The sequence below is a fragment of the Gouania willdenowi genome, chromosome 13 (assembly GCF_900634775.1).
Source record: "Gouania willdenowi chromosome 13, fGouWil2.1, whole genome shotgun sequence".
NCBI lineage: Eukaryota > Metazoa > Chordata > Actinopteri > Blenniiformes > Gobiesocidae > Gouania > Gouania willdenowi.
The window spans coordinates 13052626-13066928 of record NC_041056.1 but is presented as its reverse complement, the minus strand read 5'-3'; the positions used below and the strand labels follow the sequence as shown (position 1 = coordinate 13066928).

At 36.5% G+C, this 14303-nt stretch overlaps 1 protein-coding gene across 1 annotated transcript in view; it reads left to right on the top strand.

Moving 5' to 3' along the window:
- Window positions 1-14303, top strand: part of esamb (endothelial cell adhesion molecule b) — a 66699-nt gene that overhangs the window by 47035 nt on the left and 5361 nt on the right. The window contains exons 2-4 of the mRNA XM_028465075.1: window positions 4023-4168; window positions 7354-7555; window positions 7912-8067. Coding sequence (XP_028320876.1) covers window positions 4023-4168; window positions 7354-7555; window positions 7912-8067 — 504 coding nt within the window. The remainder of the gene's footprint in view (window positions 1-4022; window positions 4169-7353; window positions 7556-7911; window positions 8068-14303) is intronic.

Here is a 14303-nt window from a genome sequence, read left to right as displayed (position 1 = left end):
ATCATTGCAGATGGGAAGCAGTGAAAAGAAATACTATGAAGAATAACAATGTTTTAGCATGTTTTGTGGGCAGAAGACACAGCTCAGTTTTCCCTTCTTCCTGCTTTTGCTGCTGAAAATCATATCCACAGTAAACTGTATAATTTATTTAGTTTCCCTAAGTTGCTTTGATACATTTCTCGAATCACCCTCACAACAGTAAGTGCATTTTTAAACAGCAAAACACCATTCATCACCTGCAAAGATTCGTCTCAAAAACCTTCGTTCATCTCTCAAAAGTAACATGTGTGACTTCAATGAACATGGACATATGATCTAACATGGTTTATTGTCATCAAATATTTTGTGGAAGTATGCATCTCTATCAGCCTTGTGTATGTACGTATATAATATTAATTATAATGATGAAAATGTCTGGAACATTTGAAAACTGAATGAAAAATGGGGGTGGGAAATAAGTGCTACTTCATCTCACTAGCTTTCAAGCAGTGTATTTATGTTTATCTACAGTATTAATGGTAATACGTGTACATGTATATTAGCAATGTAGGCTACAAATGGAAAAATATATGTACACATACTTATGAAAGCTTTTCTCTTTGTATTAAACTGCTCGAAATAAATACATAAATACGTAAACATGTCAGTGCTATCATAATGACAAGTCATTGTGTACGGATAAGAAAGTCAAAATGCTTAGTCAAGTTGTCACGGGAGGGATGTTCTGAGGTCAACTTTGGCTAAAGTTTGGATGTAAATTGTTAGTTATATCTTAGTGTTTGTGGGAGATTGATTGTAAGAGATTCACCTTCACGTTTTTACAGTTTTTACTGTTATTGGTCGATGGATCATGTCATAGTGATACAGAAAGGACAAGACATCACTGCATAGCACAAAGAAGAAGAAAAAAACTAAAGTAGAAATGTGAACATGTTAGGATAAACTGTACCTACAGTGCTATAGTTTGCTGTTGACCAAAAGTCTGAATGATCAAGGACAAAGTTGTTCTCCCAACATTTGGCTTCAACCTTGGACCAGCCTCGGCCATTTTAAGACCATGATTTAAAACTTTGTGACTCTTTTCTCATCAGTAACGTCCATATGTCCTCGGTCTCCTCCGTCTCCCAACTCCTCCTCACTCCCCTTCCTCTTCTTCTCTCTGGCTGATGACTCAGGCCAACTTTTTCATAGAAATAAGAAACTGCTTTTTTGATGTGAAAAAGTGACACAATGATGTGAATATTGAACAACTAGTTTTGGTAATTCCAGTTCTGATGTGAGAAATGTACCAACGTGTCTGAGAAAAAATGTAATTTAAAGAGAATAGAGTTCATGAAGTCCCTTGTGAATACAAACTGAGCCAAATCCAAGTGTTGAAATGATCAGCTGTTAGCTGACGTAGCCTCGACTGAACAGACCCACAGAGACACAAGCTGGTTTGACTAAAATCAATGCAATAAAATCAACCAAATACCCGACACAGACAAACCAAAATGAAACCCAGACAGAAAGTCAAAAACAAAGAACATCCCACTAACATGACCACAAATGGCCATCTTAGTGGGATCATGGGGTCGTCAAGGAAGCAAGCTTGTAACCGGTTCAAATCTATTGTTGGCCACAACTCTGGGACCATAAGCAAGTATCTTAACCCTAACTGTTTCCAGGACTCTCTTGAAAAAGAGATTCTTAATCTCAATGAGACTTTCCTGGTTAAATAAAAGGTAATATATGAGTGAATAGATAGGGGAGTCATGCTACCATTTTTTCACTTCCAATACTTTTCACTTGCAGCCTTCAGTTTTGCCCAATAATGATATCGATCAATACCAAATCAGCATGAATCATACCTACTTTTATTACTGAGTGTGGAATGTTAGAAAAGGCTTGATCACGTGACATTAGCCAAACAGAGAACAATAGTCAGCAACAGCATTTGAAAATAAACTGAACAATTTATTATTATCCAAAGGAGTACATATATTTAACTGTAAACATAGGATAAGTATATTTTAAGAAGACCCTGAAAAATAACCTCAATAAATCCAATAAAAACAATACATAATATCAGAGATTTTAGATACCGGCATAGATACGGTAGATAGATGATTAGAGCTTTAACTCAAGGACTCATTTCCAGCTCCTGACACATGGGCTCCATAAAGAGGCTCAACAGGGATAGCATGACACGAATGATTAAATGTAAAGTGGAGTGATCTGCTAATTGTCATTTGGAGGATGTAGAGTACTGTGATAGTGATGATGATGATCACCACAGCCTCGGTGTGGAAAAAAGTGACCATGTGTTGCATCATATCAATGTCCATCTCTGTTACTCACGTGAGGTGGATTGAGCCTGGGATTGTCCAGGGATTAGACAGCAGGACTCTCACATCCAAAGAATGAGAAATTAAAAGAAGAGGGGTCACATGGCCCCCAAAGAAACAGGAAAGCACTGAAGAATCGTTGCAGTGAAAGACAAGCTCTACCTCTTTTTCTCAGGCTTCACGCACAGCACAGTCTCTTTATTTCTCTCACATGGCTGCACATTTCCCTCCAGTTCATCCGTGCACCCTACAGCCCACCATCACCACCTCCTGTCACCTAATTCTCTGCTCCTACATGCCATCAGTCAGGAAAAGAAGGGAGGCGTGCCCGTGCCCGGCTGAACAGATGTGGACATCTCAGCAGGCTGTCAGTGTCCATGGATCATAACTCAGCCGCTTTCTCTCTCCACTCGCCCCGTCGGCACACACCAAGGATCTTTGAACCCTTTGCTTTTCTGCACTTAGATTTATTCCTAATATTTATTTTTTTTTTTAAATTATTTTTAACGAGCTTCAAACTGGAGACAAACGTGGACCTTGATTGCTGGGATCAATGGATCCAGCTTCCTCTGTCTAGTTCAGGTGGCTGGGCACCCTGTGAGTCTGACAACCTCCTTAGTTTTTATTTTTTCAATTTTTTTTTTTTTTTTTCATGTTGTCTTTCCATTAAGTGCTTTATTTTCATCATTTCAGTCTTAACATGTCAAGTTATTTGTTACATTATTTTGTAAACGTCTCCTTGTTTACTGACAATAAATGTACGTTTTTTGCTCTATATATAGATGAAGTTCTCTTGGCTTGGTTTTTTTAATGCATGCAATATGAACATACAGTTATTTGCACTAAATGTTGGAAAATTTTGACTTTATTTAATTGTTTTTAGTAAAGAGATTGTTTGGCTTTAGTATTTGGGAAACAAGTACATTGTCCACATAACATCATAAAGCATGACAACAAAGAAGTTGTAACAGTAAAGCAAATAAAATATTTATTTGTTGGGACAAATGTTTTTGTTATTGTACCTTTTTTTTTTAAAAAAAAAAAAAATGGTTTGCAAGCAATTATATAAATATCTTCCCATACCTTGCACTTGTTTGGCTACAGTACTTGGGAAACAAGTAACATTATAAAGCATGACAATAAAGAAGTTGTAACAATAAAGCAAATAAAACTTTTTTTTTCTAAAAGCTGATTATTTGTTGCGAAAAATGTTTCTTATGCTATTTTTTTTTATGTTTAAGCACGCTCATTTCTGCCTGACTGTTGGTGACATCCGACAATTAAATACTTTCACTACTTCATCCATTAACCACAACAGATTGTTTTAAAAAAATAATCAAAAGAAGAAGCACAATGTGGCTAGAAAATAGTTAGATAAATGTAAGTAAGTACATTTTATTGATAAAGTAATAAAGTGCTTCACAAAGATAAGATACATTCAAATACAAATATAGAAAGATAAAAGACAAATTCAAATACAATAAAATACAATCAATATCAGCAGCGCTGACTGAGTCGAACCCTTTCTTTAAAAAGGTGGTTTTTTAGTGCTTTTTAAAAGAATCTGCATGGATAGAATGTGTTACCCTTCCACTAAAACTTATCATTAAAAACATTCCTAAAACCATGCGACTGCACACAAAGCGTCTTGTGTTTTTTACTGAATCCTTTATGAGTCCTCTGTGTGTGTTCCAGGTGACAGTCAGAGGGTGGAGATCCCCAGGAAGGAGCTGGAGGTGGTGAGAGGCCAGACGGTGGTGTTACACGCCTGGTACAGCCCCAACTCAGACATCTCCAGAAACTCTGTCATTTGGCACTTCTCAGGGAACGAATCCAAGCAGGTGAGTGAGTTCACAGCGAAAAACAGCAGAATAATGATGTAGCTGCGCAAGTGACCCTGCTCTGACCTCCTGCTGTGTGGGAGAAAACACAGCCCATCTAAAGGGATTAGAACAAAATGTGGCGCGGTGAAGCCACTGTATATAAAAAAGCTAAAGCTCAGGTTTTATTCTAGGATTTTATTTAGGATTTAATCCTAAATCTTTTGAATATTTTACACTGAGCCTGTTCACCTTTCATTTAAGGCAGCTTATCTTTATATTGGCTAACACTGGAAACTCTTTTCAATAATATGTAAGTTGGAAATATATGATATGATCGTGTGACAAGGATTATTGCTATCGCCGTTTTTACGGATGTGTGGCTAAAAGCGTCAGGAAATACAGGAAGGATTGGTGTCATTAATGCCACTAATGACATTTCATCTCATGTGTGGCACGAAGCGCTGCTAAAAACCCACACAATTACTGCACACACGTGTGTCGGTGGGAGTGTGTGAATTGAATTATTAATAATATAATCTAAACAGCTTCTGCGTTGGATGCATGTAAGCTTATCGTCGACAGAAAATCTGCCTAAAATTCAAACATCCACCATCTGTACATGTGGGGATTATCTTTATGAAGGACGTTGATTTCTGTGGGTAATCTGCGCGTCCTGATGCAGCAGCGCTTCACAAGGAATGACCTGAATTTAGATGAAATATTGCACAGATCCAGAGGTGGAGAAAGTACTAGTCTTCAGTACTCAAGTAAAAGTATAGATACTTCAACTGAAAATGACTCTGGTAAAAGGATTGAAGTTGCTCCCTTACTGGAGTAAAATATTACTACTGTATATGTGCATTCATGTGTATATATGTATCTACCGATATGTTTGATGTGCTTGTTTAAGCTGTATATATAAAACTTGTAGTATAAAAAGAGGTTTTGTGTGATATTATCTAGAGAATCTTGTTTAGTTTTGTTGTAATGGGGTAGGTGTGTTTAAGCTTTTGTTTCAACCTAAACCTTTTCGGCTGAAGAGTTAGACTATTGTTTGTTGTTTTTCTGAAGACTGACTAAAAACATACTGTACTTAAGTAAAAAAGTAAAAAGTATAACAAATTTTATTTATTTGCTTTTATTTACAAAGTTTCACTCCAATTGGTGTATCTGAACTTGCCTCAATAGTTAGTGCTTCTAAACAATAACCTGTCTTTTAGATCCAATCTCAACTTCAGTATTTAAAGATGTTCTTCCACTAATATGATGAATTGGATTAACACATCTCTAGTAACAGGTTATGTGCCACAGGCCTTTAAAACTGCTGTAATCAAACCTCTCCATAAAAAAACCTGCCCTTGATCCAAGTGACCTGTCCAATGCTGGGCCAATATCCAATCTAATCCGTGTAACATTCGTTCATTCGTTTTTCATTATGTAACAAAAACGCGAAAAACGAAAAAAAAAATTATTTGATATTTGTTTCCAAAACCAAAATGCAAAAACGGAAATCCAAATTCAAGCTCTTTTGCGTCGGTACAGAAAACGAAAAACGGAAAACAAACACCTGTATTCGTTTTCTCCATTACCGATTTTGCCGAAGTACGTGATAATGAGTGTTTTTTTTTTGTTTTTCATGTTTTTGTTACATAAAGAAAAACGAATGAACGAATGATACACGGATTTAATCTCCTTTTTGTTTTTAAAATTCTTGAAAAAATCATTGCAGGTCAATTATGTGATCACCTACATAGGAACAATTTATACGAGAGCTTTCAGTCTGGCTTTAGAGCCCATCACAGCACAGTGACTGCCTTAATAAAAGAAACCAATGATCTCCTCTTAGCCTCAGACTGAGGGTTGGTCTCAGTTCTGGTGCTCTTAGATCTCAGTGCAGCCTTTGATACAGTTAATTATTATTTGTTGTTGCAGAGACTGGAAATTGTTTTTGGGTTTAAAGAAACAGCGCTGGGTTGATTTAAATCCTACTTGTCAAACAGAACCCACTTTGTTCATGTTAATAAACTCTCCACGCCAGAGTTAATCATGGAGTTCCACAAGGTTCAGTTTTAGGACCAATATTCTTTACATTATACATACTTCCACTAGGTAACATTATCAGAGACCAAAATATTCATTTCCATTGCTATGCGGATGACACACATCTCTATCTCTCAATGCAGTGAGATGAAACTCATCAGTTACTCCAGGCTTGTCTTAAGGCATCACATCCTGGATGAGCCGTAACGTTCCCCCTGGGATTAATAAAGGAATTCTGAACTTTCTCCTTCTTAACCAGGATAAAACCGAAGTGATTTTATTTGGTCCAAAACACCTCAGAGAGAAATTATCAGAGCAAATAGTGTCTCTGGATGCCATTACTCTGTCACCCAGCACCACAGTAAAAAACTTTGACATTATTTTTGATGCTGACTTATCCTTTAACTCTCATATTAAACAAATCTCAAGGACAGCCTTCTTCCACCTCCATAATATCGCTAAAATCAGGAATATCTTGGCCCAGAGTGATGGGGAAAAATGAAACCATGCATTTGTTACATCTAGACTAGATTATTGTAACTCTTTACTGTCAGGATGTCCCAGTCAGTGGCGTCGCCAGGATTCAATATCTCGGTACACAGACAGTTGCCAAAAAAATAAATACTCAAGTAGATTTTTCTGGTATCTGTATTTTACTTAAGTACTGTAACAGGGTATTTGCATGCTGAGTTAGGGTTTGGTTTATTCACACAAGGTTCCACTGCCAGTCTTCCTCAGAGGAGTTCTGCTGATCGCCTTTGATGCGTCCTTTGAAGTTTCAATTGACTTCTGTATAATAGTTCCACCAAGATTTATTTTGTCTTCTTTTTGAATAGTTTGACAAAAAATTGACAGAATACTTTTACATGGAAGTCAAGTGAAACTTCAAAGGAAGCATCAAAGGCGATCTGCAGAAATCCTCTGATGGAGACTGGCAGTTGACAGTCGAAACACGTCATGAGATAAAAAAAATTCCTGATACACCTTGTCTGAATAAACAAAACCTTAACCTAACATACGATTCAAAAAGAAGACAAAATTAATCTTGCTGGAACAATTACACAAAAGTATTTGTACTTTGTTACTTCTGCACATATCTGTGCTTTTATATCCACAATCATAAAGTCTCTGATCATGGGGTGTTTTTTCCTTTCTCTGAGCAGGTAATCAACTACAGCTCAGGTGAGGTCGGTTATGCCAAAAACGACTTCAACAAGCGAGTGGGCTTCAGTATGGGCATGCCCTCAGCAAACCTCTCCATCTACATCAACAACACGCAGGAGTCGGACTCCGGACGCTACGTCTGCAATGTCATCGTCCGGGAGGGTGATGGCCTTTCTGGAGAAATCCGCCTTAATGTCAAAGGTAAAAAGCCTACAGCTTCAGAGCATTTTCAAAGGTTAGATGTAATCAGAAGAGTCTTTGATTTGCACATTCACTAAAATGCTGAGCATAGTCTGAAGGCTGATGAGCCATGTGTGTTTTTCACATTAATATGAGCAAGCACTTTTCACATTGAACTCATCTTGGTGTCTGTAATCCACTCGTAGCAGATTGAAATGAGTCAGATCAGAGACATTAGAGCACTTATTTGAGCGTAATACGGCCACTTCTGTGAGAAACGTCCTCATTGCTGGCAGTGGATTAAAGCAGCCTATCAGAGTTCAGCAGTGAGTCATTGATCCTTTGATCTTATCACACACGTCTTTGTCCGTCCCCAGTTCCCCCTTCTCCCCCAGTGTGCACAATCACAGGAAACCCAGTGGTGAATGGTAATGTGACTCTGAGCTGCAAGTCCTCTTATGGGAAACCAGCCCCGCATTACAAATGGACCAAGGCTGCACCCATGTCTGAGGTCTTCTTCTCCCCAATGCAGAGTAAGTGTCCAATAAACACGCTTACATTCATTTGTTTACATTTTACTTTTACTACAATTTGGATGAATCTAGTTCAGTGGTGCCCAAACTGGGGGGCGGGGGCGCAGCCCCTAAGGTAGTGGTTCCCAAACATTTCACAGTCCCGTACCCCTTTCAGACATTTAACCTGAAGCCATGTACCCCCTACTCCTGCACACTTAAAAAACATAATGTAATGTCATACAACGTGAATGTTACCTATCCTGTTGAGAAATAATATATATTAATAATAATAATAATAACTAGAATATTTGCATTTCCTGAGGAAAATGCAAATGAGGATACAGGTGCTGGCTCGCGTCACACTGTTTTAGCTTATCATTGGCATTAGCATTATCTAGCATTAGCATTAACAACAACATTAATCTTGCATCAACATTAACATTAGCATTAGTAATAGGCTCGCATTCATATTGACCTAGTATTAGCTTTAACATAGCATTATCATTAGCCTAGTAATAGCATTAACCTAGAAATAGCATTAGCCTAGCAATAGCAATAACCTAGCAATAAAATTAGCCTAGCATTAGCCTAACATTAACATTGACTGAACATTAGTCTAGCAATAGCTGTAACCAAGCAAAGCAATAACCTAGCATTAACATTCACCCAGCCAGCATTAGCATTAACCTAGCATTAACATTAACTGCTCTATTTATATTTTAGTTTCCAATGTTTTCATTGTTTTGAATTTTCATTCACATACCCCCTATGACAATTTGCGTACCCCTGGGGGTACCTGTACCCCACTTTGGGAACCTAGGCCCTAAGGCACATGTGTCAAACTCGAGGCCTGGAGACCAAATCCAGCCCTTTAGACCATCAAATTCGGCCCACAGGAGAAAGTTAAAAAGACAGGAAAAACTTAAATGCTATGCTAGAATGCTGAAAAAAAGAAAATGTTTTTTTACTTTGCACTTTGTTAAGATATTTAATACTGATCTAAAATATGTGATTGCAAATTGTACGTTTTTTTTTTTTTTTCTTTCAAAAAATAAAAAAAAAAACCTTTTGTAAGCCTCACATCAATTACTTGTTCTTAATCCTGCACGTTTAGGGATTATCTATACGTCTTTGTTTTGTTTTTTTTAAATTAAATATTCTGGAACTTTTTAAAATATCGTTTAAAATTTGAAGCTTTCTTTAAACCAACAAAATGAAATGAAATGAATTATAATATACAGTCACACCAAGTCCTTAAATCTAATTTGATCTTTAAATCACTTGATGAAGTGTTTAGTTTTAAATATTCATTCATTGTGCTGTAGCTAAACTAATAGGAGGTGCTTTGCAATTGCAGTAAAACTAGCTAATGTTTTTCAATTAAAAACCTGTAAACTATTTAAATGACTTTTATTTTGTCACATTTTTGTTTTTGCAATCAAGGCAAAGAAAATCTCGGGAATAATTGATGAATTTTAAACACTAAACTCTAAAAACTATATGTATACTATTTGTGTTTATTGAGTGTTGATCATTTATTTTTTTACCAAAGAGAAACTTATCCAGCCTCAATAGTATTTACACATTTTATGGTTTAAACTACCGTATTTTTCGGATTATAAGGCGCACCGGTTTGTTATTATTATTATTATTATTATTATTATTATTAAGACGCGTTAAGCAAAACAAGTTTATAGTCAGATAAGTCAAACTTTATTCAGCTCATTAACAATAACTCAACATTGTTCAGGTTTAACACATAAAATACAGAACATTACACTCACTTTTTCAGTTCAGTATGTTGAAGCAGTACTGGTACATATCACTCTGCAAGGCGCCTGACTACGGTAGCCCTAAAGTGCCAAAAATCCATCAAGCAGTGCAGCTTCATAGTTTTCCAAAGTTGTACTAAAACATTTTGACATATTAATTTCATACATAAGGCGCACCTGATTATAAGGCTCACTGTCGATTTTTGAGAAAATTAAAGGATTTTAATTGTAGTTCGAAAAATACGGTATTTACAATTTATTTATTTGCACACAGGCACAAATAAAAAGAATACATCTTTCTGATTGTGTTTTAAATACAGTATATCACTAAAGAATAACTTTTCCATCATGGACTGAGGCTGAAAACAGAAACAAAATAGTCATTACTAATGGATTTCTTTATTATTTTTTTTTTCCCAAACGCTGTTCCAATAAACTCGCCATCTGCAAAACAACTTAGACTGATTGATAGAGTATTGGCTTAACTACTTAGATCTCCGCTCATCTCTTTCAAACAGAAAAGTCCCGACTCGCCAAAAAACAAACTACTTCCTCTGATGAGGCTTTTTGGATCTGGATCTCCACAGATACACAATTATATCTCTCTCGGTTTAACTTCTTCTTGACATTGGCTTTATATTATTTCTGTTGCATGTTTGTTTCAATGCTTCTTTCTTTTTACTCATTTCTATTGCTGATCCTCCTTCCATGCTGAGCTTAGAGGCTAATCCACCAACCCCTAAAACCATTAAACCCTCTTACTCCACCATCCCCTGTCCACTAATTTAATGTTTTTAAAATTTTAATTCATTCATCTCAACCTGTTTTCTTCTTCTTTTTTCTCCTTAAAAATTCATTTCATTTCCCCCAGAATGGAGAGCGTGTCCCCAGCCCTTGCTTGTTCTTGGGTTCATGGGTAAGGGTGTCACTAGTACCACTCATATCCCCAACTGTACCCCAGTCCTGAATAAGAACAAGAATAAAGTTTTAAAGGAAAAAAACAACTCAACCCTACTTTATAAATTATGATATTCTTGAAAAAAAAATGCCATTAATTAAATTTTTTTTTTAAAAGTGAAACTGAAAGATTCAAACATCATTGTCCACTCTGAAAAAGGAAAACATCAGCTCGTAATAATAACTGAATGTCATGTGTAAAATATATTCACAACATGTTAAAACTTTTATTGTAAATTGATTCATATTTGTTGGTTAAGGGTTGAATTCATCCTTTAAAACTTCACAGTAGGTATTAGATATAGTTTTTTTAAGAAAGTCAATAATATCTCAAGACAACACTTTATTGTAGACATTTTCCTCATAAAACACAAACTACAATTATCACTATTTATTGAGCTAATAACACAGACATAGAAGGTTAAGTCAGCAAAGCCCTGACTAATAGACTAGAAACTATCAGACCTTATAGATGATATCTGCTTACGTAACTATTGTAGTGTATATTTCTATTACAACAAAGCTTCTCAACTTGTGGGTTGGGGCACGGAAATGACTCACAGACAAAAAGGAACTAAAAACTGAGCTAGAAACATGTTTTCTCTCATTGTTACTTCTTTCTTCCAACCTCTGAAAGCAGTTTAAAAACTTAGAATAAAAGTTCAATTGTACACACTTTCTATATTGTAGTTTATAATGACTGAATTTGGAACTTGGTAAAAACTGCACTTTTTCTTTAGGTTTTATGTTGTAAATTTGTGAAAATGGGTGTGGAATATTTTTAGAATAGTGTGTAATATTCTGTATTATCTCAAATTCAAGTTTTCTCTGTATTTTCATTTATTGGTAGTTGTTACATTTTCCCACTCAGAGCACAGCACAATAAACATACTCACAAGGGTCGGTCATGGATGAAGGTAACAAACACCAAACAAACAACGGGCCTCTGCTCTCTAGGGGCGTATACTACAAATCTAGATTACCTCTTATCGCACTAACTTGCGGTATTTAATCAGTGTGTGATGTAATACAAAACCTGCTGGAGCTTAATCACTATGGCAATTAATGCTGAACGAACAAAGCCCAATGCAATGCTTTCATCATTTACCGATAATATCCTGTCAGATGATGAAGCCTGGGTCTCGATTGTATGCGTGGACAGGTAAAATCATGAATGAATGAATAATTCATTCATTCATACGCTGACAGCCTCAGCAGGGCCATGCTACAGTTAAACAATGTGCTCTCATCCCAGTGTGTGTGGCATAGAGGTCTACTTGAATAGAAACACGTGTGTGCTGTAATAAAGTTTAACTGCAGAGCGCTGTCCGTTTATCATTCACTGGATTAATATAAATAATCTTGCGCTTTTACGCATTAACAGTGTCAGCAGCTTCCTGCCTGAGTTCTCTCATTCCTGCCTTTTCTGAAACAACAGGGTTGTCTTTTGTCTGAATTATGGATTTTAATTATTCATCGTTTTAAACTTCAGCTACCTGGTCGGGACCAAGTTATGAAGTGGTGCACTGCACTAACACTATGGCTCTTCACTGTCATCATTGATTTTTATTCATTATATTTGTTTAAGATCTTAAGCTGTTTCTCCATTCATTGTAAAGACGCCCAGTCTGCCAGTTCTCTCCACTGATTGGCCAGACGCTGCAATCTCCACCCCTTTCATGTGCATGCGCACGGAGCAAGGCTGTGATCACTTGGCTTAAATTAGCGCGTTGTGACCCAATGAATCTATCAAAATGATTGATAAAATGAGGACCCAAATTATAATTAGGTGTTCACCACAAACAATAGAATAAGTACTCTATCGACCATTTACACATTCACCGTCAAACTCAATCGTTAAAGAAGGCCAGCATATGGTGCAGATCCAGAACCTTCTGAGTCCCATTCCCATAGCAACTGAATTGAGAGCGAAACCCTCCTCATATAAACTCCAGTCCAGCTGATTGCTAACGACTCACAGCCGTGCTCAACGCTACATGTGCAGCAGCTGCGACTTGGCTTTGTGCCAATCTGTAACAGTAGTCAAGTTGAATATTTTTCAAGTGTGTGTGTGTGTGTGTGTGTGTCATTATTTTAAGTGATGTTATTTGACAATCAATGCATTATTATAAGATATGTTATAGTAAATGTTGATTTATGTATTTATTTTGTAAAATATCCAGAGGTCAGCATAATGCAATTGTTTACTATTTTTACAATAGTTTTACTTTTTTTTTTTTAAAGTTAGCAGCTGGATATCAGTATATTTTATGTTCAAAACACAAGATAATTCTAACCACCTAATTTTAACAACAGTATATGTATACATATACAGTATAACCGTGTTTGATATTGTCTGTTTAGATTAATATTAAATAAAATAACTTAAATGTGATAATAAATCCAAACGTTTGTTTAATCTGTACTGTTTTAGATTTAGTTACCAGGTTCTACTAGTTTAGTTTTATTTATTTATTCATTCATTTCTACTGGTCTACAGTAGGTTTTAGTTTTGTGAATTTGAATATGAATGTATTAATTATTTCAAAAAGACAATGCACATTAATAAACAGACATGAGCCAGAGTTAGCCAAAAGAGGCTAGTTTTCATCTGATGTTCCTGGCCAGATTTGAAAAGGCAACCTAAAATGTAAACGGTATTAAAATACAGAGAGAATACGACATGACAAAAAGAGAACAGTTATGACAAATAAAATATTAGTGATAAAACAAAGCACTGGGCCAGGACTAAAACTCTCAACAGGAACACAGTTCAAACTAAATAGTTAATCCATACTTAAAGGGGCAGTATTGTGTAAAATTCACTTTATAATGGGTTTGCTACAGTGATATACTGTACATTCCTTTAGCTTCATTCAGAGGGCCAAAGTTGAAAAAGTTCTGTTTCCTCTCTCCCTTGTTATCACACATTTTGTAAAAAGTCAGCTCCAAACGGGCGAGTTGGATTTTTCTTGAGTTGTGACATCACAACAAGGAAACTCCTCCTCCTGACAACCCTGGCTCCTCCCACCCTACAAGAATGCAAGTTCCTCCCTCTCAAACTACCTCACAGCTAAAACAAACACTGCGGTGTAATATAGAATATATCTTCTCTGCATTTAACCCCTCCCTGAGGAGCAGTGGGCAGCCACGATGTAGTGCCCAAGGAGCAGTTCCATTTTTAGTATCTGTTATACTGCCTCGTATCACTTTTGACATTATCTGATGTGTTTGTGACGCAGTGCGATGCAGTGGTTGGACAAAACAATGATTATCACCTTAAACTGACTATTTATGTGGTTAAAAGAGGAGAAGAAAGTGACTTATCAGCTTAACACTCCGGTGAGTGTTGGAAACAGCTGACTGGCTCTGCTGCTGCTGCTGCTGCTGCTGCTTCTGCCACACACACACAATCACACACCCACATACCGTGAAGCAGTGTTTGTTGGACCAATCACAATAGCCGCTTAAACAGCCATGTGTTTTACTGTAAACAAAAAACAATAACAAGAGTGTGTGGATAGC